The 24,802-nt window shown below is 35.2% G+C and overlaps 3 protein-coding genes across 4 annotated transcripts; all 3 read right to left on the minus strand.

Moving 5' to 3' along the window:
- Window positions 1–607: 607 nt before the first annotated feature.
- LOC132184487 (ethylene-responsive transcription factor RAP2-1-like) lies at window positions 608–1,186 on the minus strand. Its single transcript, XM_059598174.1, has one exon. It carries the CDS (start codon window positions 1,184–1,186, stop codon window positions 608–610), a length of 579 nt encoding a protein of 192 aa, XP_059454157.1.
- Window positions 1,187–10,057: 8,871 nt separating this feature from the next.
- LOC132168170 (uncharacterized) lies at window positions 10,058–16,541 on the minus strand. Of its 2 annotated transcripts, none has more exons than XM_059579283.1 (4): window positions 16,307–16,541; window positions 10,963–11,565; window positions 10,720–10,819; window positions 10,058–10,153 (listed from the first exon to the last, which is right to left on the minus strand). In XM_059579283.1, the coding sequence occupies exons 2-4, from the start codon at window positions 11,483–11,485 to the stop codon at window positions 10,150–10,152; spliced, it is 627 nt and encodes a 208-aa protein (XP_059435266.1). In that variant the 5' UTR covers window positions 11,486–11,565; window positions 16,307–16,541; the 3' UTR covers window positions 10,058–10,149. The 2 variants fall into 2 exon arrangements, with proteins under 2 accessions (XP_059435266.1, XP_059435265.1); XM_059579282.1 differs by having other exon boundaries at window positions 10,963–11,717.
- Window positions 16,542–21,404: 4,863 nt separating this feature from the next.
- LOC132167632 (exopolygalacturonase-like) lies at window positions 21,405–23,918 on the minus strand. Its single transcript, XM_059578643.1, has 5 exons — window positions 23,162–23,918; window positions 22,450–22,764; window positions 22,058–22,347; window positions 21,735–21,963; window positions 21,405–21,651 (listed from the first exon to the last, which is right to left on the minus strand). The coding sequence occupies exons 1-5, from the start codon at window positions 23,798–23,800 to the stop codon at window positions 21,430–21,432; spliced, it is 1,695 nt and encodes a 564-aa protein (XP_059434626.1). The 5' UTR covers window positions 23,801–23,918; the 3' UTR covers window positions 21,405–21,429.
- Between the last annotated feature and the right edge of the window lie 884 nt (window positions 23,919–24,802).

The raw sequence follows: 24,802 nt of genomic DNA on the forward strand, positions 1-24,802 counted from the left end.
TTAAAGAATCTAAACAAGGTAGAGGAGAAACATAAGTATATTTAAGCATGTACTAGATGGAAATTACTCTAAACCGAGAGATAACAATTAAATAAAGGACCATTAATATAACTAGGTATTTCATTGAACAAACAGATATACTACAAAACTTTTTTTTTCCTTTTCCTTCTTAGAAATCGTTAAACTTCAAACCCAAAACATTAACAATGTAGAAAGAGTAGAGAGAAATTGATCATGCTTGAACAAAGTGTGTAGTATGCAAGACAAGCAGCAAGAAAAATACACATTTAAAACTTTGTTTATTATTCCCATTCATAAAGGTCATTCATTTACAACGTGTAAATTTATATACCCCCAAATCCCCAATCTAAAACCTACAAAAAAATCACTTTATAGAGAAAAAAAAAAAAAGAAAAAGAAAAAAGAAAAGAAAGAAGTTCAAATTCCCCAATTAGCATGGAGAATCACTTATATACATAAAGTGATAAAACTAAAAAGAATCAACTAAATAGAATACAAATCAGCATATCCAACAAAATTGCCATACTCTCAAATGAGTCAAATCTTAAATATAATAATCCCAAATCAAAGTATTCATTCATCCTTCTTATACTCCATTAACTAACGCCGGAAGGTGCCAACTCTGTGTAAGATCTGATGATGGCTTCCCACATTGATCAACATCAAGACACCCCAATTGACCAATATTGTCAAAAAATGATCCTTTGTCTTTAAAGAAATCATCATTGAAAAGCTCTGGAATGCTATCCAAATCAAACAGTTCATCCTTATCCATCATAGGAAGATCCTCCTTAATTGTGGGCATGTTAGTTTCAGCAACTACAGAATGCTGAAAATCAGCTCTCAATTCACCTTCCCCTTCCTCAATCATCACATTAGGAGAAACACACGTGATGTCCTGGGCAGAAGATGTAACAATGCTTTCTCCATCCTCATTCCTCAAGGGTATTTCAGAGTAGTTTGATGTAGTCGTTGAATCCAACCCTATTGGAAAGTTGAGGCGAGCACGAGAGACGTACAGAATCCTCGCAACTTCATCATAAGCACGGGCACCTTCCACGGAGTTTGTAAAAGTACCTAGCCAAAGCCTATTCTCCCATTTGGCTTTCGGATTTCTACAAACCATTTGCCCCAGGTCCTTTGTCTTACTCCTCGGAACTTGCATTTTAAGTTCTCAGGCCCTCCTTGGCCTTTCATACATCATTTCTTAGACCCAATGGCTTGAAGTTTTCCAGATCGTTTGGTGTCAACATTACACTCTTTCCACTATGCAAGAGTCTCAACACCTCATCACTTCCTCTTTATAAAAAAAAAAAAAACACAAAAAGAAGAGCTTTTTAGATCACAAGTAGCCATCTTTGAAAAGGCAACAATCAAGCAAACTGAAACAAGACATTACTTCTAATACGAGATTGAGAAGAGAACGAAACCAAAAATCCAAATATATAGACTAAGCCTAACTACTTGGGCCTTACTGTGTGCAGCCCAACCCAAGATCCGAAGGGCTTCGGCCACTAACCTAATATACCCATTACAGAAATTTGAAAATAATCCTTTCACCTTTCACCACTACACAGACATGCAGATCTAGAAGGGGAGAGGTCGACCGCAAACCAGTGATGGCAAATAGTTAACGGCGAATAGAGTAATCGACTGACCACAGTAGTTAGTCAAGGGAAAACCCAAAGATCAAACAAGAAACAACCCAAGATCCAAAGATCAAACAGAACGAGATGTGCGTGCGCTCAGGTGAAATTAACCGAGAAAAATCAAACAATAAACAAAAATCAAGGAAATTAAACCCAAAAGACAAAAAATGGAATTTCCTAGAAAAAACAATCACCGCTCCGCAGTAAAACGCCATAGACCAACCCACAACACCACAAAGAAAAACTTCAAAGAAAGGGACAGAAAAGGTACCTTGTAGTGGTGGTCTCTGAAGATGACATGGCGGAAGCGAAAGAAAGTTCTATCTGCGAGAGGCTGAGAGCAGAGAGAGCGATCGATTGTGAAATTCAGAGCGGAGAATGCGTCTTGCAAAAAAACCCCAGAAAACCAACGCGGCGATAGAACATGCAGGCAACAAACAGAGTAAGCATAGAAAATGAGAGAGGTTCCTTTATAAGTAACTATCTCCAGATATTAAGTGACATGGATATTTTCTATTCGTCCTGCTGCACTTAATTTGGAAGCCTTGGCCCATAGGTTACGGCGAAGTCCGAAATGCCCAGAAACCGGTGGGGATCATCTAGCTGCTGCCTGCTGTATATGGGCGCCGAAACTTCAAATAAAAATTGACTTTAATGTCCTGATATTTGCTAATAACTTCATTTATGCCCCTCAACACAAAATTCACTGATGTGGCCTTGACTCTTGAGTCCCTGAAAAATAAATAATTTGCTTTTTTGAGGAAGAATTTGTTACTGCTAAGTTATGAAGCCAAGTGTCTTAGTGTCTCGCTTACAATACCAAAATAATGTTAAATGTCTCCCAATGTAGTAAAAAAAAAATTCTAAACAATTTTAATAAGACAACAAGTTCAAAAAAATTAAAAAATTAATTGTTTAAAAAATTAAAATAATAATAATAATATTTTTTTGAAAAGGAAAAAATTATAATACATACAAATTAAAATGATCCGCTTGGTTTTTTTTTTTTTTTTCCCCCTCTCTTTAAATATCTTGAATTTTTAAAGAAAAATTTAGTTGTTAGTTTTTGGCTATAATTTTAAGATTTAAAAAAAAAAATTTATTAAGGGTATTTTTCATTGGATGGCATAGTTTAGAGGGCATTAGTATAATTGGTGATTTAAAGAGGACATTGACAATTAAATTGTAGTTTAAGGGGGTATATGTATTTTTCCTTTTTTTTTTTTTTTTTTTTGTTCTCTTATATCACAAATTAGGGTATCATCAAATTATGTTCTACCTTCTGCTTTTATTTTTTTAAAAAATAAATAAATTTATTGAGTTTTATTATTATTAGAGATTAAAGATAAGGAAGTTAACGTGCCAAAACCGAAAAACTCCCTATTTTTTTTTTCCGAATTTTTAGTCTCTCGGTGTATTGAAAAAGCAAATTAACCCATATTGTTACATTTTCCCCCAAAAGTTTAACGCCCGACAGCCTCAAACTAAACCCACTGTATTACCAAGTCAGCATATTAATTTTTTATTAATTTAATTTAAAAATTAAATATTAAAAAAAAAAAATTGAAAGAGTTGCCTAAAGATCACTCCTAACCCCTTGCGGCCACGCCGGGGATTAGGGGTTACTTTCCGGCCACCCCTAACCCTTATAGTGTAGCCGCAAGCCACCCCTAACTTCGGGAGTGTCCGCAAGCCACTCCTAACCTTTTCGGGGGTGGCCGTAAGCCACTCTCAACAGGGGCGGAGGGAGAGGGGTCAAATGCCCCCCTCACCTCCAAAAAAATTTCCATTAGCTAGCTTCCTGTATAATTTTTCTGAATGCTTTCTTTCCCCACCCTCAGTCGTTCATCAAGGGGCACTGATCAAGAAGACCACAAAGGTTAAAATCTTAGTGAAAATCTATTTTTCCTCAGCCGCCGGCGTGGTTGTTTTTTTTCTTCCTGCAACTGTTAGGTCACAAAGGTTGAAGGAGGAAGATGGGCATAGAAATGTTTATTTCTTTGCAAAACGCACGTTTAAGTAAAACAAAACCGCACCGTTTCATTCATGTCAAAAAACAAAACCGCATCGTTTTGAGGAATGTTCGTTTTGTTTTTTTCTTCTAAGCTTGTCCAGACTTGAAAGACCATTTAATGAGGACTTATTTATTTATTTTTTTTATTTTTTTAATGAAAAAACATTTATTTATTTATTTTTAACGTTTTCTTTTCTTTTGTTTTTCTTTTATTATTATTTTGAATTCTAAACCTAAGTTACCAAAAGGCTACATGTGTATATATATAAAACACTAGTGGGATTTGATTTAGCAAAACACTAAAGTGTGAGTTTAGAATTGTAATTTCTCAAGGATAATTTGTATTTTTAAAATATATTTCAAAACGTAAAACGTTTGACATTGCAATTTAAAAAACACAATCTAAAATCGAGAAAAAAATTCGCGATTTTTATAAGCAGGTTAAGGAGTGCTTATTTGAAAAAGCTCAAATTTAAACAAAAATTACAATTTTGCATAGCAAATATTTAATAGAAAAGTATTTGTTAACATGTTTTACCAAACGCCTTTATGATTTTAAAAAGTACTATTTACTATATTGTTATATGACTGACATACAATTTGGATGATGTTGAGTCTCATTGTGGTAAACATTATGAATTAATCGATACAAAGCAAACTCCTTAAAAAAAATTTCATGACAAATCCAAATGTTGAGGATATTGGCAGTGCTGTTTAGCTTCTCTAAAGGCATATCTATGTCCCTGAAATATGCATAGTAACCACGAAAGAACTTTCAAAGAAGTATTCTGGATGGAATCATTTTGCTTCTTAAAATATTTTTTAGGGAAAAATTCTATAATCAAATCCTGACACTTAGAAAATATTTTTACTTCACATTGATAGGTGATAGCTGATTCGCAGGCACCAGTAGCAATCGCACCTCCATTTGCAAGTTCTATCTCCTCTTCAGTTGAATTTATACTTTGCAACTTCTTGTGTGACTTTGGTGACTCAGACAACTCTTCTGTAAGTAAATACCAAAGGCGACTCTGCTGTAAGTAGTGTGCCTCTTTGGCCACTTGGTATCTTATTAATGAGCATCCTGTAAGCAATCTAAATGTAACTGATTATTTAAGGAATGGTGCATAATTACATGACAATTCAGCACAAAAACAGCAATTGCATATGCAAAACTTACATACCACCATATTCTCTCGGTAGTAGTTAGTTGAAGAAACATTTAGATCAGTCACAAGTTCAACAGTCTTCTCCAACGAACATGGAATACGTACGGCTTCAATCAAAGTGCTTAGTGGGGAGCCAGATGTTTGGCTAACTGATGACTCCATAATCTCAGGAGGGTATGGATCTTCAGAAGAAGCAACAAGGCCAGATGATCTTGTAGCAGCCCTCATAATCAATGGTATAGCCAAGAATGGATTTGACTCCACCTTTGGATTAATGGATTTACAGAGATTGCTTAGCTTTGAATCAAAAATAGCCATGACAGGAACAGGAACCAAACCATAATAAAGATCACCTTCTCTCTGCAGAGCTGCTCTAAAGTGACCGCTTAGGGGATGAAGCTTTGAGAGGAACTTAATCGACGACACAAAAGCAATATAAAAAACATCAGAGTCAAATAAATATGCCCAAGACACATAGGATGACTGGATGAGAGTACCATAAAATGAAAGTTTTTGAGTTCCATCAAATTCGAAGCAACAAATGGTTTTATTATAACATAAGCCAAGGTTTAGAAAACAAAATGACACTGTAGAAATCACCCTCAATCTCTCAGCATAGCTGCTCTAAGGTGACACCTCACAAGATCAAGATAAATGAACTATACCAATGGCAAAATAAAAAATTAAGCATAAAGCTACAGAAAATTATATTTACATACATAAACACACACTTAAATATAGCAAATTAATACTTACGTAAGAATGTGTTGTACTAGTTACTTAGTTGTCAGCTATTCTTTTGCAATTGAAAGTTTCAGAGCTCAGTGGAAGAAAATCAAAAGATAAATGCCAACAGATGATCTAAAAATATGCATGGACAATTACTTTCGCATCAGTTGCTGAGGTAACAAAGCTAAGATCCACAAAATAGTTTCATGTCAAATATTAACCAGGCACAGGAATTAGTTAAGTGTATTATGTAAATAAACTTTGCTGGGTGGCTTTCGGGTGGTGCATATAATTAACAAGCTGGTATACGTGCATATATATATTAAAAGATTAGATTGAAGTAAGTCTCCATTTAGAGATAACGTAAATGCCCCATTCTCTAATTATTTCAATAAGGAATCTCAAGCATGTAAGAATCAGATAAAAGCAAAATACAGTAGTCAGGGGTTCAAAATGCCAGAAAAAGAAGGCAATGGAGCCTTACTTCAATCTAATGTTTTAGTAATTGGTTTTTGGTTTTCAAAGTGCATTCTGTTTTGGCACACTAGGTTTAGAATTGTGAAACTATTCCAGGCAAGTATATGAAATTAATTATGATAGAAACAAAGTTACATTTGTACTCCCTTCAATTTTTTTATTTTATTTTTAGGTTTAAAATTTAAAATTAAATTAATAAAAAATTAATATTTTAATGAGGTGAAATTGTGCGTTTTGATTGGGACTTACGGTAGTTAAAAAAATTTGACGGTAAAGAGTTTATTGGCATTTCGATTGACCTAGGAAGTAAATTGTTGGAAAAAGAAATCTAGGGAGTTTTTAATTTTGGCGGTTGATTTAGGGACTTATGATATATTTACTCTTTTTTTAATTGAAGGGGGAAAATGAGGTTAAAAGAGACAACCTTTCCCCAAATAGAATTAAAAAAAAAAAATTAAAATTTTAAATTTGCTATTCCACTTGAAATATGTAAAATAAAATGAGTGTAAAAAATAAATAAATTTTATTCACGATATTATTAATTTCATATAAAATTATCGGAAGATAAAAATATCTTATAAAGAAATTGTTATCCCAATAATTTTAGAATATCAATGTCTTATTTGTTCCAAATTGCAGTATTAATTATCTTCAAAGGAGCCCAAAACGAAGGAGATAAAGGGAATTGTTTTCTATGGTCACATTTTGCTTATGATCCAATTTGGCATCCAAGATTGGATTGGAGTTCAATTTATGATTTATACAACCCAATCCAAGCTTTCATTTGGTAGAAAAAAAAAAAGAAGTTGGGACGTCGAATAGAAGTTCCTTCAACTATTCAATATATAAATTGACATGTGTCCCTAACGTATGTGAAAAACACATACTTTTTTAATAGCATGAATAAAGTTTTAATAAATTTTGTACATTTCTCATGATATTAAAAAAGAAAAGAAAAAGAATATATGTCATTTTTATAGACTGAATTTGAAGAAAATTCTATTCGCTGCAAGAATGAATTATGAATTTAACTTGAGAGCAGTGTTGGATTGTATTGAAATTTTTTGAGGGGCCAAAGTAAAAACAGAAAGACTTAAAATATCTTTTTAACAAATTTATAGACAAAAAAATAAAAAATAAAAAATAACCATTAAATGTTTTTTTAGAGGTGGGTCATGGCTCTCTAGCCCTCCTTGGGCCTATCATTGAGATATTACGGGCTTGTGTTTAGGGTGTCAATTCGGTCCCGGTTTCTGATTATTGGCAAAAATCAGAAACCGAAATCGGAGTACCCCGGTTATTGGTTTTGAAAAACCGAAACTGGAAAATCGGGTTCCGGTTAACCGGCCGGTTCCGGTTTGTACCCGGTTATCTGGACCGGGTAACCGGTTTTTTAAAAAAATTGTATTTACTCTTGATTTCCTCCAAAGTTCTTGAACTCTTGATGAGTCACTACAGCTTCTTCTCTACAAAAGCTTGTATTCTCTTTGTTTTTCCTTTTGCGGCGAGCAATTAAATGTTTTCTAAAGAAGAAAAAGAAAATCACCGCAACAACTAGAGTAGTTGCAGCTGTGGCAGCCACGGCCTTCACAACTGTATTATTTGGTGATGGCGGCATTGTTAGAATATAAGCCGTAGGTATTCAAGGATTTGGAGATTCTGTCAATGGACTCAAAGGTAACTAGTTGTAAGAGAAAGACCAACGCCTTGTGAAGACCTTTGGTTAAGAATGCAGGAGAAGAACAGGAAAAATAGAGAAGCCTTGGCTGAACTATCATGCTGTTGAGAACTTTGAAAAAACAAGAAAAAAAATTGTTGCAGAAAACTAGAAGAAAAAGAACTTGTTTTGATTGCTTGTATTTTGGGTCTGCATAAATAAATTGTCCAGCAGCTTGTGTTTTGTGTTGTTGCTGAGTGACGACAGTTTCAATGAAGGTAGTTGTTGCTGGTTGAAATTGTTTGCTCTTCGGTGTCTTTTTCCTTGTCTGAAGACTGAAGTTGTGAAATGAAGTGCTAAACGGCTAAACATAAACCTAAACTAAAAAATATTAATTTATAATTATATATATAACCGGTATCCCGGTCATAACCGGATGCCAAAAACAAAAACTAGAACCGGAACCGGAAACGGGTACCCAATTTTTGGTTTTTTCCAAACTAGAACTGGAACCGGTTCCCCGGTTCCCCGGTTTCCCAGTATTTTTTGACGCCCCTACTTGCGTTTGCGAACGAGTTTTTGGATGTGGGGTAATGAAGCATGATCCATCTTCAATGATGGACATAGTAAACGAGAAATAACATGGCCTTCCAAACATAAACAGTCATTTGTTATAATAATCCTTCGATTCATTGTGAGGCTGGGTATAGAGGAGGCAAAATAAGGAATTAATGTAGTTGCTGGCAGCTTGTGAGAGAGCTTTGGCTTTCCGGCTATATATATTTATATTTGTTTTATCACCTCAAAAGTTCTCTTCTTGCTTTTTGGATGATCATGAGAGTTTGGTATTTTAGCTATAATGGATGACTGATTTCTCAAATTTGACCTTTTAACACGATAGACCAGTTGTCACTTTTGGTAGCCCTTCAATCCTAGGTTCTGCAAGGAATAAGGAAGAATCAATTATGGAGGGTTGCAAAGTGGGGAGATGGCAGCCGCTAGCTCCACATTCGATGCCTAAGCCAGATATATATTAGATGAGAGTATAATAATAATCACGAAAATATTAAGGTAAGAACATAACAAAATAGAGAGATATCATCCTTGTCCTGAGAACCCTAACCCTTGAGTTTTTATAGTTGGGGCTAGAGTTTGAGAATGGGCTCCCTTTGCCCCAGTGAGGAGGGTGACTGGGAAGGAAAGATCCCATGCTGGAGATGGTACGTGTTCCTTGTCTTCAGGGCTCCCTAACTTTTCTTCTTTGAATTGAGATATTTTCCATGTTTGGGGGAAATCTTGTACCGAATTGCCATTGGGAGATATATTTTTTTTTTGAAAATGCTTGAGGCCCAACTATTTTGTCCAACTTGAGGTTAACTTTTGCCTTATTTTTTAATTTAAAAAATAATAAAATAAAAAAAAAAGTTTTTGAATCAATAATTTTTATTTCGGTCATTCTTTTATTTGGTATTTTTTTTTTAAAAAAAAATTATATTTTTCTTCATAATAATGACCATTTTTTTAATTCTGTTATTTTTTTAAATTAAAAAAAAAAAAAAGAAAAAAGAAAAAAAGAAGTTGGCTCCAAGTTGGGGGAGACATGGCACTTGGGTTGCCTTTGGAAAAATACTTGCTCCTCATTTTGCGAAATTTGCCTATTTGGGAGAGATACAATGCATGTTCTTTACTTTGCCGGCCTGGGTCCAATTAGGTCTGGTTCACGTGGCTTTGTGCTTTTCTTCGTGGTCTGATACTGCTGGTTGGGATTGGTTTAGTGGGCATCACTAAAAAAAATTCAGGTTTTAGAGACATTTTTATTGTAACATTTTAAGCCCAAAAAACGTAGCTTAAAAAGGGAACATTTTGAAAATGTTCCAACAAAAATGACTACAATAAAAATTAGGAACATTTGAACAGTGAAAAATGTCCCTAAAATGAGACATTTCCTCTTTTAAAATAAGGGGACATTTTTCACTGTAGCACGTCCCCTTTCAAAAGGGGACGTTTTTATTGTTCCCAAAATGTCCCTATTGTTCCCAAAAAAAGGTCCCAAAATTAGGTACATACGTAGATATAATCACAATTTTTGTCAGTGTATTAATATAATCATGACAACCTCAATAAATATAAATAACATATCATTAATTCCATTTCAACAACTTTCCAACTAATTGACATTCATTACAACCTAATAATTAACAACCAATTAACATGCATGCATATAAAGATCTAATAACAAGTGAATAATTAACGACTAATCTCCATATCACAGCTGTTCAAGTGCAGCTAAAGTTTAAACATATATACAATATTAAAAATACCATGTCCAAATATAAACAGATGTCTCGCTTATCAGTCCATCTAATAACACAAAATGAGAGGCATATGTGCCTTTCATACCCAACCTCCCTTCTCAATTGCTTCACTTAACAATTACCTGCAAATGACAAAAACAAAAATAAATTCCTAAATTTTGACAATGGCAAGTGAATACAATATGTGATATAAATTTACTTTCCAATAAGAGTATGTAAGCCAATAACATAAAATCACAACTTCTCAATAACTTCACTTAACTATTGACATGAAATAATTAAATTTATTTTGATGTTTGTGACTAAGATATATGGTCTAAAAGACATATGTATTGTGTTTCCTTATAATGTATGTTTAGATAAAGAGAAAACTTTACACAAAACAAGAACATGAACCAATAATAATACTTAGCACAAACTACCAACAATTAAACAATAATTATACTTCACACGTCTTCCACGTCAAACTAAAAGAACATTTTAACAGTACCATTAGGATTTCAGTCGATAACACATGCTACTTACTTACGCTCACAGTTAACTAATATTCTAAGGTCGCGTAAACATATTTTTGGTCCGTGTATATTATTATTTGATTGCGTATATCAATAATTACGAGTCACCCTATATATCTAGTTTAAATTACATAAACATGTTGAGGCACATAGAGATGAGAGAAAATACATACGATGTGATGATCCACAAGAGGTATGTGAAGACTGACTGACGCATGGGTTCGCCTTCTTCAGTACATGCATCTTCACCTTCAAAATCTACTTGGATGTCACCTACACGTTATTAATTTACAACTGTAAACGCACACTTGAGTTGAAAATGCGTACAATGTGGGATTAGCAAACCTCTAATAATGAAAAATGTAAACGTATAGATTATTGTTATATGGGCGTAATTAAGCAGTATACAATGTTACCTGGTCGACTGGCTACTGACGATCTCGCCCTCACACGAACAGGAGACTTGGTGTCTGGCACAGCACATACGTTTGTCGTTCCGACGCTCACCATGTCCCTTAAAAACCTCTTGGCCTCATATGTACTATTGGGCAAAGCTTCATCATCTGTCGGCAGCAACTGATTGATGAAGTCTAGCAAAGAAGTGATTATCGTGTTACTTAGACCACCCGCACACTTCAAATTGTATAGATATACAGTAGCACTAAGTTTGCTATGATTAGTTTTATCATGAAGTGGCTTCTCCTCTCGTTTAAGCAAATTGTAAAATTTCCTCGCACTATCCTCATCAACTTCTTTATGCACTACTGCATCTGCTTGCGTTTCCATCTGAGGGTCACAGTGGTCTTCTCTGACCTTGTGCATGCCAAACACATCATGCAATATGGCCTGCATGTTAATGGACTCGTCTGGAATTGGGGCCGTAGCTGCGGCCAAACGAGTCAAATTAGCCTTTAGCATGAGACCCAATTTTTTCTCCATGCCAAACCCAATCGATGTAAGTGGGCAAAATTCCGGCTCCCGCTGTCAAATGATCATATACTTCTTGTGGCCTTAGCTGCCTGTTCAAGTGACATTTTTTACATGGGCACAAAATGAACTTCTGACTTTCAAAGTTGGAAACCGCAAATGTAATGAACAACTTAACGCCTTCAAAATATTCCTTCGAACCTCTCGACTTTGTTATCAAACTCTTGTCCATAGCGTGGCTACACTATAAACACACATTCTATCAATTTAATAAGTCCTAGCGTTTCTGAATGTAAGTGTAAATCATTTCATATTATTATCAAATAATAATTTAATTAAATTTAATTGCATATCAATTATATATGAATCAATTAATATATCTAAGACAAATTCTAATTAACATATCATAAATGCAATTTTATCAAATCAATTAATTAACATATTATCAAATAATCATTTAATTAAATTTAACGGCATATCAAAATCATTTTTATAATTTTGATATGCAATTAAAATTGAAGGTGGTCACCGCACACATAATATCATCGACCAATTGCACTTTTTGGATTCCTTAAGTGCTGTGAGTGATTGTTTGGAAGAGAGAGAGCAGCTTAAATGCCCAAATGTGAACATCAACCACCTCACACGGATTCCTCTCTTTCTCTTCCCCCACATTAAGGCTCCGTTTACTTCGACGTAAAATGGTTTTCGTCGAAAAATATTTTCAGGGAAGTTATTTTTCCTGAAAATGTTTTCCAACAAAAACATTTTACGGTGTTTACCGTGCGTACGGAAAATCAATTTTTTTTAAAAATATTTTCAAAAACAATTTTAAATTTTTTTAATTTTTAATTTAAAAAATTATTAATTTTTATATTAGCTATTCAACTGTACTAAAAATTAATTTTTTAATTTTTTTTAAAATATTTTATATTAACCTATAAAACATAATTTTTATTCAAAGTATAAAAATATTAATATAAAATAATTTATGTTTGGTTGTTAAAATTCGACAAAAACAATCAACCCATCTAAGAATATTTTTAGATTTTCTAAAAATCAAATTTTAAAACTTACCTTAAACTATGGGTAAAACCTTCGGTTATTCCTTATTTCCAACGGAGTAGAGTTATCAGGTTGTTTAATTAAATGTTTATAAATCGTCAAGACTCCTCAAAGTATAACCTTAAAATATCGATGAACAAACCTAATCGATCTATAGAACCTTCCACCAACCACTCGGAACCTCACATTATGCCCAATAATGTATAAAAATATCAACACTTGTTCCTTAATAGACATGTGAATGGTCTCACGCATAAGGTTGTTCTCAGCAAGAATTTTACATAATTCAAAAAAAGATATAGGACTCATTCTTATTTGATCAATACAATCTTGTCTGCTTCCATAAAGAATACTATCCATATAAATCCCTCTTTCATACTCTCGATTAACATGAGGTTTCCTACGTAATACTCTCCTAGATCTAATATCTTTTAAGATTACAAGCCCAACAGCAAGAACAGATGCAACTGTGGTCGTAACTGTCGAAAGAATTGTTTCATCCATCTACAAACAACATAAAAATAAGCAATAAGCAATAAATCATATATGCATTGTTTCCAATTCATCCTCAAAACTTGTACAGGATTCCAATAAATCAATAAATCATATTAATAAGCAATAAATCAATAAGCAATAAGCAATACATCATATAAGCAATAAGCAATACATCCTCAAAACTTGTACAGGATTCCAATAAGCAATAAATCATATAAGCAATAAGCAATACATCCTCAAAACTTGTATAGGATTCCAATAAGCAATAAATCATATAAGCAATAAGCAATACATCCTCAAAACTTGTACAGGATTCCAATTTCCAATTCCCATACAAAAAAGTCGTACGCCTAAAATTTTTGTCTACCCAAAAGCTACCCTCCAAGCCTAGCCTTCATAATTTTCTTCAACTGCAACAGCAACACAGGAGGAAATGGCACCCAATTTTCATCAACTTAATTAATATTGAAGAACATGTTAATTAATATTTTAATATTTTTCATCAACTTACTATTTAACTAAAACAGAGCAAACTGCTCTATCCAAGTGACGAGTTTTTGATTCATGAGAATGAAATGCTACAAGCTTTGTCAAAAAAAAAAAAAAAAACTGAAATAGAGTAAATCAATGCTGTGAAATAAACTTGTATATCTAAAATGACAAAGATGGCTTTAATGCCATCTTGTTTTTGTTCTTGTTGAGTTTATTCAATAAATTCTGAGATAAGAAAACTTACAAGAAGGCAAAACACACGGGAAAGCAGAACTAAAAGATTACATTAGAAAACTCCCAAGACCGACCAAAGTGCGCTCAATTAGGAATTACTGAATTAACATTGGCCCTAATCCAACACAAATATTATCATTTCTCCTATGAAAAAACCAAGCATTTGTTGTAGAAAAACTCCATATGTTGTCAGAGAATGGTCATCATCAGGAAAAACATTGCAGAGGAAGTATAATTAGTTGGTCTGAATGATGTCATAAGTCATCAATTCATTCTGAGTGTTGAGTTAATTTGTAGGTTGTTGTTTTGTTTTCTTTCCATCTGTTTTTTGAGCACACAAATAGGGGGACTCTCTACTTGCCTTTTACTTCACCTTTTGGGTATTGAAATTAGTGTGCATATGTTGTAGGTACATGTGATGTTGGCAACTGATCCTCTTGCCCGATGGATCTTTGGGTTTCTAATTCAATACCTAAAGTCATTGAGTCTGGAAAGCATCAATCCCATTTGGTTTATACTACCGTGGGTTTTCATGTATTAACTATAAATGAGATTTGGTTTTGGGGGACCAGGTGTACGTTAAAGGGTCAATTAATCTCGTTTATTCCTCTGTAATCTTGCTTTATTGCTAAACTAAATCTCCCTTTTTCAAGCAAAACTACATGAATGCTGATGACAGTACAACGAAAATCCAACCAAGACCTCACACAGCAAAACACCGAGCAAAGAGCCAAGAGCCACCAAAAATCCACCCTAATCTGCCATCACACAACCAGAAAATCAAAAGGAAACAAAATCCACCCAATCTGCGATCTTGGAAGTTCTGACTTTGAGATTGGGTTTTTGAAAACCCAATGGCAGATACAGTCTACTCTAGAAGTGAACTTCCAAGAATCAACAACCAAAACAGCCTATAACAACAAAGATCCCAGAAGTTCTCATTTTCCAAAATCCACACCCTAGACCCAAAACCAAAATCGCAAATCTGATACATTAATAAGGAAAGAAACCAAAATCAAAATCGCTCCACGATTTCCAGTTGTCCAACAGAGAAAGAAACCAAAATCAAACGAAAATTACCAAGAGAAATTCGTAGATTTGAATCGCTCCATACATACGGTTCAACAAAGAAAGAGAAAGATGAGAGTACCTGCGTCGGGTTTGAAGAGTGAAGCTCGGCCGAGAGAGAGATGAGCTATGCAGGTGAAGGAGAAGCTGCAGCTGCAGCTGTGCGTGAACGTGAAGGTGAAGGTGAAGGTGAAGGAGAAGCTGTGCGTGAAGGTGAGGAGTCGGGGGGTTTTTTGGTTTTTTTTTTTTTCTAATTAGAAGAGCGTCGGGTTTTTTTGGGTTGAGCAGGGAAAATGGTTTACGAAATTAAAAAGTGTAAACCATTTTCCCTAGAAATGTAAAGGTTTATTGGTCAAACCGAAATTATTTTCGGTTTGACCACTATTTTACGTCATAGTAAACACCGTAAAATGCGGAAAATATTTTCTGGAAATAATTTTACGTCGAAGTAAACGGAGCTTAAATCTTCTAAAGTACCATTTAAGCTTATAATATAAGTTTATTGTTAAATAAACAAATAATTTGTGGGTGACAAAAGAATTACAAGCAAATGGAAGAGGAGAGCAAGGAATGTGTCAACTACCCAATCCACCCTTTCTTTATTTGAAAACACATGTCCTTTCTGGTTAGTAGATTCATGGAAATGCAGCTGGAGTTAAAGAGAGCTTGGGAGAAATGGAAATTGTAAGGGAAAAATTGGGAATTTTTTTTTATTGATGGACTTGTTTAAGAGAAGAAACAACAATAATAATAATAACATATTCATCCTTCTTTCTCTAACCCAGTAAGTACCCACCACACATCCATCCAATCTCCCTCTCATGCCTTCCAATTCTTTCTTTTTTTTGGTATATATAATCACATATATACATGGATAGAGATACTCTTCTACCAGTCAACCACCTCTCTCTCACTCTCTCTCTCTCTTTCAAATTTAATTAAATTTTGGGAAAATTACGGTTTACACCTTCAAAGTTGACGGCACTTTTCAATTCGAACACTAAAGTTTCAATTTTTACAATCCACCCCACAAAGTTTCAAATTTTCGCAATTTGACCAATTTTATCCAAAACTTCCCATATTGACCATAATTTTTATTTATTTTTTTAATTTTTTTAATTTTTTATTTTTAAATTCGGGGTGTCATCTGGTCATTTTGGCACTTCTAAATTTATTTTTGTTTCCATAAAAAATAAACAAAAAATCAGGGGTAATATGAAAATTTTGAGATGATATTAGTCGAATTAAAAAAAATTGAAACTTTGTCAGAATGAATTGCAAAAATTAAAACTTTGATGTTCGAATTAAAAAACACTTTCATTAAATTTTACATACTTTCAATGTTTTTTTTTTTTCTGGGTGAAAGGTGGGATAACAAGAACGGGGCTGGCCTAAATGAAAGTGAAAAGAAATGATCCGAAAATCAAAAATACAAAATGGGCAGAGAAGCAGTAAAAAATGGGCTTATATTTGTCTTACCAGAGATGCGCCGGAGAGAGGGAGAGAGCTGCCAGAGAGTGAGAGAGGTGCGCCGTATCGGAGCAGCGGCCCCGCCAGAGGTGAGAGAGCGAGCTGCCGGAGTGAGGGAGAGAGAAAGAGCTGCCGGCCGGAGAGAGAGAGGGAGCCGAAAGGAAGCGTGGGAGGGAGAGAGATTGTAAAAGAGCTGAGAGGGAGAGTGAGCTTCAGATTCGCTGAGGGAGAGAGAGGGAGGAGTACTGCGCACTGAGGGGGCTCAGGCATCGAGAAGGGGAGGGGGGACTTTTTTACTGTAGGACGAGTGGGACGTGCTACTGTAAAAAAAAACCTAAAACTTTTTTTTTTTTTTTTTTTTTTTTTTAGAAACTTCAGTTTGGCAATTTAAACTTTCAGCCAATTTGGCAAAGCCCCTCTCAACTTTTAAATCTTTCACATTGGACCCCTCTATTAGTTTTCAACGTTAAATTCAAACGGTTTGACTTTTTATGCCCATTATACCCACATACAGTCCACTTGAAATTTCGAAAATGCCAAAAACTACAACACCCACCCCCAGCCCAAAACGACACTGTTTTGAGCATTAAAACTATTTTTTTTTTCTAAAAGAAAAAAGAAAAAAAATACAAAATATTAAAAATATTAAAAAAATAAAAATAAAAAAACACCGTTTTGGGCATTAAAATTGTTTTTTTTTTTTTAAAAAAAGTGCAAAATAAAAAATAAAAAAGGAAAACTAAGAAAAAGTCACCCCTTGGCCAAAATGGGGTGGTAGGGTGGTCCGGCCACCCCCAAAAGCCCAAAATAGTGAATGGTTTTTTATTTTATTTTATTTTATTTTTTCTTTTTATTTGGGGGCTTTTGGGGAGTGGCTGGACCACCCCTTTGGCCATGGGGATGGTTTGAACACTCCTAGACTGGTCATGGGGCGGCTGGAGCCACCCCGATTTTCTTCTTCTTCTTTTTTTATTTAATATTTTTCTTTTTCTTTCTCTCTCTCTCCCTCTTTTTTTTTTTTTTTTTAAAAAATAATTTTAATGCCCAAAACAACGTCGTTTTGAGCTGGGTGGGCGTTGTAGTTTTGAGGCCCAAAACGGTGTAGTTTTAACTTGGGGGTATAATGGGCATAAAAAGTCAAACCGTTTGAATTTAACATTGAAAACTAACAGAGGGGCCCAGAGTGAAAGAAATTGAAAGTTCAAGGGTTCAAAGTGAGAAATTTGAAAGTTCAGATGAAAGTTCAAGGGACCAAAGTGAAGTTTTCTCCCCCCCTTTTTTTTTTTTTTTTTTTAGTGCATGTCTATGGTCCACTCCGGTAGTCCACAATTTCCTTAAGTTAAGGAGGTGGCCCAACAAGAATCTATTTTAGTGGGCTTGTCTAGAGCTACTCTATAAGACTATAACCATACCTAGGAACCAAGGTGATTTATATTAATTAGGTATGGGGATTCTCCATTGCGGAGATTTGAACCCACACCTTACTACTTACCTAACCACTTGGGAATTTCCTTGGGCCATTGAACCATCACTAATGTAGGGTGGCGTAGTGGGTTCGCAATAACAAATAACAATAAAATCGCAACTCTTCTTAAACTAATATTCTATCAAGAAATCAAGGCAAAAGGGATAGAAATTCACTCATTAAGTGTTTCATATTGATAAACTGATCAAAATACATAAAATCTGCCTCTTACATATTATGTCTGCTGTTTTTATAACAAAAGCAAACTTGGAGCAAAAGTAAACCTAAGACTATTATGGAAATTTTTAGAATAATAAAGGGAAAATTACAATTAAATAAAATCCTAATTTAAATAACATAAATAATAAAATAAATATTTTTGATTGCTGGATTATCTATGTTGTTGGAATAAAATCTTCATTAATGTCCCCAATAGAGCAATCAAGTATTTCTTTATTTGATTATTGCCTTTATTTCTGTCCAGCTTTTTAATCTCCCATTTGCATCCTGTTTTGACCTAGTAATCTTTGGAATTGGCCAAAGCTTGTGAAATATGATTTTGTATATCTTTGAATTATCTTTCAACACCACCAAGCGTACTCAAATCCAATATCCGAAACTCAAGATATAATCTTTTTAGTAAAACTCGTCAAGTGTGAATTTAATCAAAATGGGTAAAACTGGCTTGCATCATTCTCACCGAGTTTGAGAGAATTCGTCCTTGAATTCTGATGGCTCTTGCCTTGATCATTTGGAAACCCAATCAATTCCTACCATCCCTTTCTCTTCAAAGGCAAAACAATGTAACATCCCACAATAAATAATACTCCACTAATCACCACAAAGATTGCGATTATCAACTTGAATATTTTTCACACTAGATTCAAAGAACTTTGGCTTCACATGATAATCATACATGTTCTCCCGTTCATGCACCATGAATATCTCCCAAAAGGAATCAATGATCTCTTTCCTTTTAAATATAAAATTCTTCTAAGCATAAAAATCATCAAAAACCTTAACATCAAGGGAATTTGATAAAATATTTTCTACCCCAAGGAAATCAACTTCATTAACATCCAAATCAAAGACTTCACTTTTAGGGCTTTCATCAAGCACATGATCTATAGAACTCTCATCAACAAAATTTTCAATATTATTTGAAAGATTTACCTTTTCCAACAATTCCTCTTCTTCGGGATAGATGTCCCAGTCTACTACAGATTCTTCCTCGTGATCATAGGACAAAGAACCTCTCACAAGATCTTCATCACTGATATAACTATCATAGGTTGGTGGAGAATCCCAATCCACGAATCATTGTGAAGGATCTTCAACATCTTCATGAACATCTCCATGTTGGAACTTCTTGTCAATGAACTCGTATTCTTGGAACTCTTCATCAACAAATTCATCTTCCTCCTCCACATAAGATGGATTTAGTAGATGGATTTGAGGATCGCAAATAATGGTCAAATTGTCCTGTCGCGGACTCCACGCGTCAAACCATACCTTCCTCTGTAGAAATTGCGACCTACTAAAGATAACCACGTCATCCTCATCCACAAAATGGGGAGTTGGTTGGCGGCGACAACCGCTAGCAACTTTGATGGTGACAATTTGATCAGATAAGGCTCTGATTTGCTTCATTAGCCTATATAGCGGAAATTGCTCTTCCTCAGGCTGCAAACGAACCGTCAATCGTTCATCACGTGTTGTTTCTTTGCGCTCATGCACAACACCAAGACATGCATACTTCTTTCCTCCGTCGTGTCTTCTTCTCGCCATGGCAGGAAAGGTGCTGGGCTCTGATAGAAACTGATGCAGGGTGGCGTAGTGGGTTCGCAATAGCAAACAATAATAGAATCACAACTTTTCTTAAACCAAGATTCTATCAAGAAATCAAGGTAAAAGGGATAGAAAATCACTCATTGAGTGTTTCATATTGATAAACTTATCAAAACACATAAAATCTGCCTCTTACATATTAGGTTTGTTTTATATCCTGTATTTATAACAATAAGCAAACTTGGAGCAAAAGTAAACCTAAGACTATATATTATGGAAATTTCTAGAATAATAAAGAGAAAATTACAATTAAATAAAATCCTAATTTAAATAAAATAAATAATAAAATAAAATATATTTGATTGCAGGATTATCTGATTTGCTAGAATAAAATCTTCATTAATGTCCCCAATAAAGCAATCAAGTATTTCCTTATTTGATTATTGCCTTTATTTCCGTCCAGCTTTTTAATCTTCCATTTACATCCCGTTTTGACTTAGTAAACATCAGAATTAGTCAAAGCTTGTGAAACATGACTTTGTATATCATTGAATTAGCTTTCCAATGCTACCAAGCGTGCTCAAATCCGATATCTGAAACTCGAGATATAATCTTTTTAATAAAACTCGTCAGGTGCGAATTTAACCAAAATGGATAAAATTGGCTTGCAAGTTGCATCAACCACCCTTGATGGTCTATGGCAAAGATTATTGGTGCAATTGTTCAAACGATACCTTTTGATGCGTGAATAGTTGCACTATTCAAACGACACATTTTGATGTGTGGATAGTGTTGTTTCAAATAGTAATATAATAAATAAATAAATAAAGACATAAAGAAGAAGTCGTATTTTAGTGTTGTTTTTCCTCAGAAAAATATTAGGTCTACAAACAAATTTTACAAAAATTATTTACAACATGATGTGTCACAATATGATTGAGTTTTCAAAAGTTGAATTGATCTCTTTTTCAATCATATTGTGGCACATCATGTTGGTATTCCTCTTTTCCCAAACGTCATTAAACCCCTCTTTTTTTTTTTTTTGTTTGTAGTGTAATCTAGATATGATTTATATGTCAAAGTGAATAAGAATGGAGACGTAGGATCACTTTGCCTGAAACCATGAGTGGAAGAGAATTTTCGGTAGGGTGAGTGATTAAGGAGTATGGAAAAGGTTGAAGTTTGTAAGGCATTGGCTACTACAGTACTATTGAATCCAAGTTGGATGAAAGCCTAGACAGTTTAAAATGGTTAAGACAAAAAGTCGTTCAAGCACGTCAAAGGTTTTTTTCACGTCTAGTTTGAGAGCCATGTTGCCACCATTGCCTTTTTTATGTTTGAGGGAATGAAAAATTTCCCGAGAAAAGGATAGAATAATCATGCATGAAGGATCCCCCTTCAATGAAGGGCAGCTTAACTGGGAAGGGGAAATGATCTTTTCCAAATGAGGTTTCAAACAACTGGCTAAAGTTGCGAAGGGTTTTGAGTGAAAACTTTTTTATCTCTCATTTCATTTAATCGTTGGATTTACTTGAGAAAAAGAAAAGGGAAATTACGGAGATCATTGATTCACACTGCACAAACTTGTCATGGGTTTACAAGTTAACAAATTATAGTCATGCTACAAAATAAGAACCTTCTCTCAATTACAATACGAGGTCCACATAATTTATGCGGGTATATATATATATATTGTCCGCAGTGATCTCCTGACACAAATTTCTAAAAAGCCCAGAAATTAAACTTTTAACATTCCCCTTCTAGCTAGTAATACAAGTGATCACACACACACACACACATATATATATATGACTTAAACTGTCAAAGGGTGGTGCGGTGGGGGGAGGGGGGAGATGTTATTAATTTGAAGCGGAGGCAGCTATTTGCAAGGTGGTGGGTTTTGTCTGCCAGAATACCGAACTTTAGCATTGTCGCATGTAGAGGTGGCAGGCGAGCCGTTGTACCTGAGATCGATGTTAGTTAACTGAACATCTTTGCAAGGAAACTGCTTGCTGCACATGAGCTTTACTGGAAATGCTGTTGTTGAGGTTCCCCTGACGTTTATGTAATGAACGTTACTGATTTGTACACGTGATGGAGTCTGTGCATGTAAAACACGAATCTCATTAGCTAGGGATCGAGGATATATATATATATATATAGATTAAGGTAAATGAAACTAACCCCTTTGTTGCTACAAGTTTTTGATGAGCAGTATTCTTGGTCTATGATGATGGGGAATCTAACATTGTTCATGATAAGGTTCTGGAAAAGCATCCCCGACGCTGCACTTGGCGGCGATCCCGGCCATGTTTTGATTCTAACACCATTATCTGTGCCGGTGAAGGTGCAATCGCTCACAGTGATGCCTCTCACATCCTTCTCATCCGGGTACTTCCCGAGGCTTCCCACACTGTCATGCACGATCATATAAAAATCAGTCAAAAATTTGATCTATTGAATTTATAAGAGAATATGAGAAAAATATGGACAAATTAATTATGTACCTGATGCCATGTCCAGGGCCACAGGTTAATCTATTGACGAAAACGTTGGTGGCTCCGGCGATAATAGCGATGCAATCATCACCTGTGGCAATGTTAGTTTGAACTATTCTGACATCGTTGGTATTGCTAATGTGGATGCCATCGGTGTTGGGGCTGTCTTCGGGGGCAGTTAAATGAAGCTTTTGAATTCTGATCTTCTCGCACATTGTGATGAACAAGTGTTTTCCTTTGCTATTAACGGAACTGATGCCTCGAACAATTGCATTTTTAACCTTGATGAGCTTTATGTTCTGCTCCAAATCAATTAATAGACACACAACAACACATGTAAATTAAATTTCAGTTATATATATGTATATATATGATGATGATGATGAAGAAGAAAAGCTTACAGATGGGAGTTGAGCGCAGTTTTGGTTACTTTTACAGTCGTTGTATTCCCAAACAGCATCACCTTGGCCATCAAAAGTGCCTGGTCCTATAATTACCAAGCCACTTATGGATTCGAACAAGAACCATTCAGGGGAAGAATATTCACTGATGTCAGTTGTGGCTTTAAGGTTCCCTACAACTTGAACAATTTTGGGAGCTGGGCCAATGCATGGCCCACCAAACACAACCTGAGATAGTAAGAAAGTCCCTCCCGGAATCACAAGCCTTGCTTTTCCATTGAAGTCGCATGTGGCACGCCATGCTTTAATGAAAGCCTGCAAATTGCATGTCAAACCCAATATAATTTACTCGATCAGCTTTTGTGAATTCTATTAGAAAGAACTTAATTAAAACACAAAGGCTCTTTGGTTCGTATCCCACACACGTTTTATTTACATGAATGGAATAACTAACACCACCACATTAACAACTCCGCCAGCAGGTTCCTAGGATTTCAAAATATATGTTCACCAATATATACAACATAATTTAGAAAAGAATCAAGGAAATTAAAATTAGAAAACAACATAATTATAACATTCCCTAAAGTCCGGATATTTAATATATATATTAATTCTTAATTACTAGTTTTATAATAATAATAATAATAATAATAATAATAAGTTATGTGAGTGGCATGCAATACATAAAAGCCTAAAGATGAATCATCACCTGGGCGCAATCTTTCTTTCCGTCAGATTTGGCTCCAAATTGTAATACATTAAAAATTTTCTCAGAAGGATCTGGAATGTCAAAATTCCGACCCCGACGTGGTTGTGGTTTAACAACATTGAGAGAATTAGCAAATGTATCCGACACACCCTGAGTATCAAAAAGGTCATCATCCGCAAGTTCGTTATATGCCCCCGCACCACCTGGCGGAGAAAGAGCAGGTGCACCCGCTGCGCCGCCCGGAGGAAGAGCATATGCATCATCGGCACCACCCGGAGAATAAGCGGGGGCATTCCCTGCGCCGCCAGGAGGAAGAGCGTATGCATCATCGGCACCACCCGGAGAATAAGCAGGTGCATCCCCCGCACCTCCAGGAGGAAGAGCGAAGTCACCGGGCCAACCAACTGGAGGAACAGCAATTAGTGAAGCCCCCACACCGCCCGGAGAAAAAGCAGGTGCATCCCCCGCACCGCCCGGAGGAAGAGCATATTGATCATCCGCACCACCCGGAGAAAAAGCAGGTGCATCCACGGCCGCACCACCGGGAGGAAAAGCAATTTGTGATTCCTCAAGACCCCGGGCCCGGTAAAAGGCCAAAAGAAGAATGGCAAGTACGCAAGCTCCTCCAGAAATGGCCATAATTGGGAAGAAACGTGAAAAACCAACACCGGTTTGATTCTCCTAACGTTTTTGTTTTTTGTTTTTTTGGTTTTTGTGTTAGTTTTGAAGTTTAATTAAAAGCCTCCGGTGGAGGCAAGCTAGGCAATCAAATGGCGGGGAATGATCGAGCTCTCTTTGTGTGCCTCTTTATTTAAAGCTAAACAAATTATTACCAGTAGTTCTATTTACGTACAGGAGGTCTAAGTCTACGGACAACGTTTATTTGTTTTTTTCGTTTGTTGTTATTTTCGATTGGCTAAAAATAGTGATGCTTTGTGTGCGTGCATGCATGGCTTCCCTAAATTTAGACCTAGTTCTTGCGTAGCACCGGAGTGGGCTACTTAATCTCCATTAACCTCTCTATATATTCGCAAATAATTCCCCACCACCATTTTGTGACAAAAAACTTACTCTTTTGCCCCGCCATTTATTCCTGCTATACTCATGATTAGGTCCATCCTCTTAAGGAAAATGAACTTAATTACCAAATATATATATATATTTTAAAATTTTGTTTTCAGTCAAATTAGTATATAAGAGCAGTAACCGTGACATACTGTTTGTTTGCCAACTGATTTTTTACGAGTCCGCAACAACTGATGGTCCAAGTCTAATAATTAATGGTCCTCCTCATCCCGTTTAACCCCCCACCGGCCATTAGATGTGGCATGGTAAAATTATACTACGTGCTGTAATTTTTTTAGGAGACAGAGAGATCAAAATTAAATCGAAATCATTAAAAAAATTACAGCACATCAGCATCTAATTAACTCAAATCCCAACAAATTATTTAAACTAATTATTAGTCTCTTCCCTTAAAAAAAAAAACAGTACTTACTGGCCTTTCTTTTTGCGGTGTTCAAGTTGACTAATACATATTCTTAATTTATCCGCGGTCTTTCTAGATGCCGTTAAATTTTCTGCAAAAATTCATGGATTTTTCAATCATGCCAGTTACATATGGAGAGAGAGAGAGAAAAT

This window comes from Corylus avellana, chromosome ca1, assembly GCF_901000735.1.
Source record: "Corylus avellana chromosome ca1, CavTom2PMs-1.0".
NCBI lineage: Eukaryota > Viridiplantae > Streptophyta > Magnoliopsida > Fagales > Betulaceae > Corylus > Corylus avellana.

Coding starts and splice junctions, on each gene's coding strand:
- LOC132167632 (XM_059578643.1), bottom strand. CDS start 23,800: ATGGCCATTTCTGGAGGAGCTTGCGTACTTGCCATTCTTCTTTTGGCC. Junction 21,964..22,057: donor GGCCCTGGACATGGCATCAG/GTACATAATTAA, acceptor CGTGCATGACAG/TGTGGGAAGCCTCGGGAAGT. Junction 21,652..21,734: donor AAACTTGTAGCAACAAAGGG/GTTAGTTTCATT, acceptor TTACATGCACAG/ACTCCATCACGTGTACAAAT.
- LOC132184487 (XM_059598174.1), bottom strand. CDS start 1,186: ATGCAAGTTCCGAGGAGTAAGACAAAGGACCTGGGGCAAATGGTTTGT.
- LOC132168170 (XM_059579283.1), bottom strand. CDS start 11,485: ATGGAGAAAAAATTGGGTCTCATGCTAAAGGCTAATTTGACTCGTTTG. Junction 10,820..10,962: donor GTCAGTAGCCAGTCGACCAG/GTAACATTGTAT, acceptor AATAACGTGTAG/GTGACATCCAAGTAGATTTT.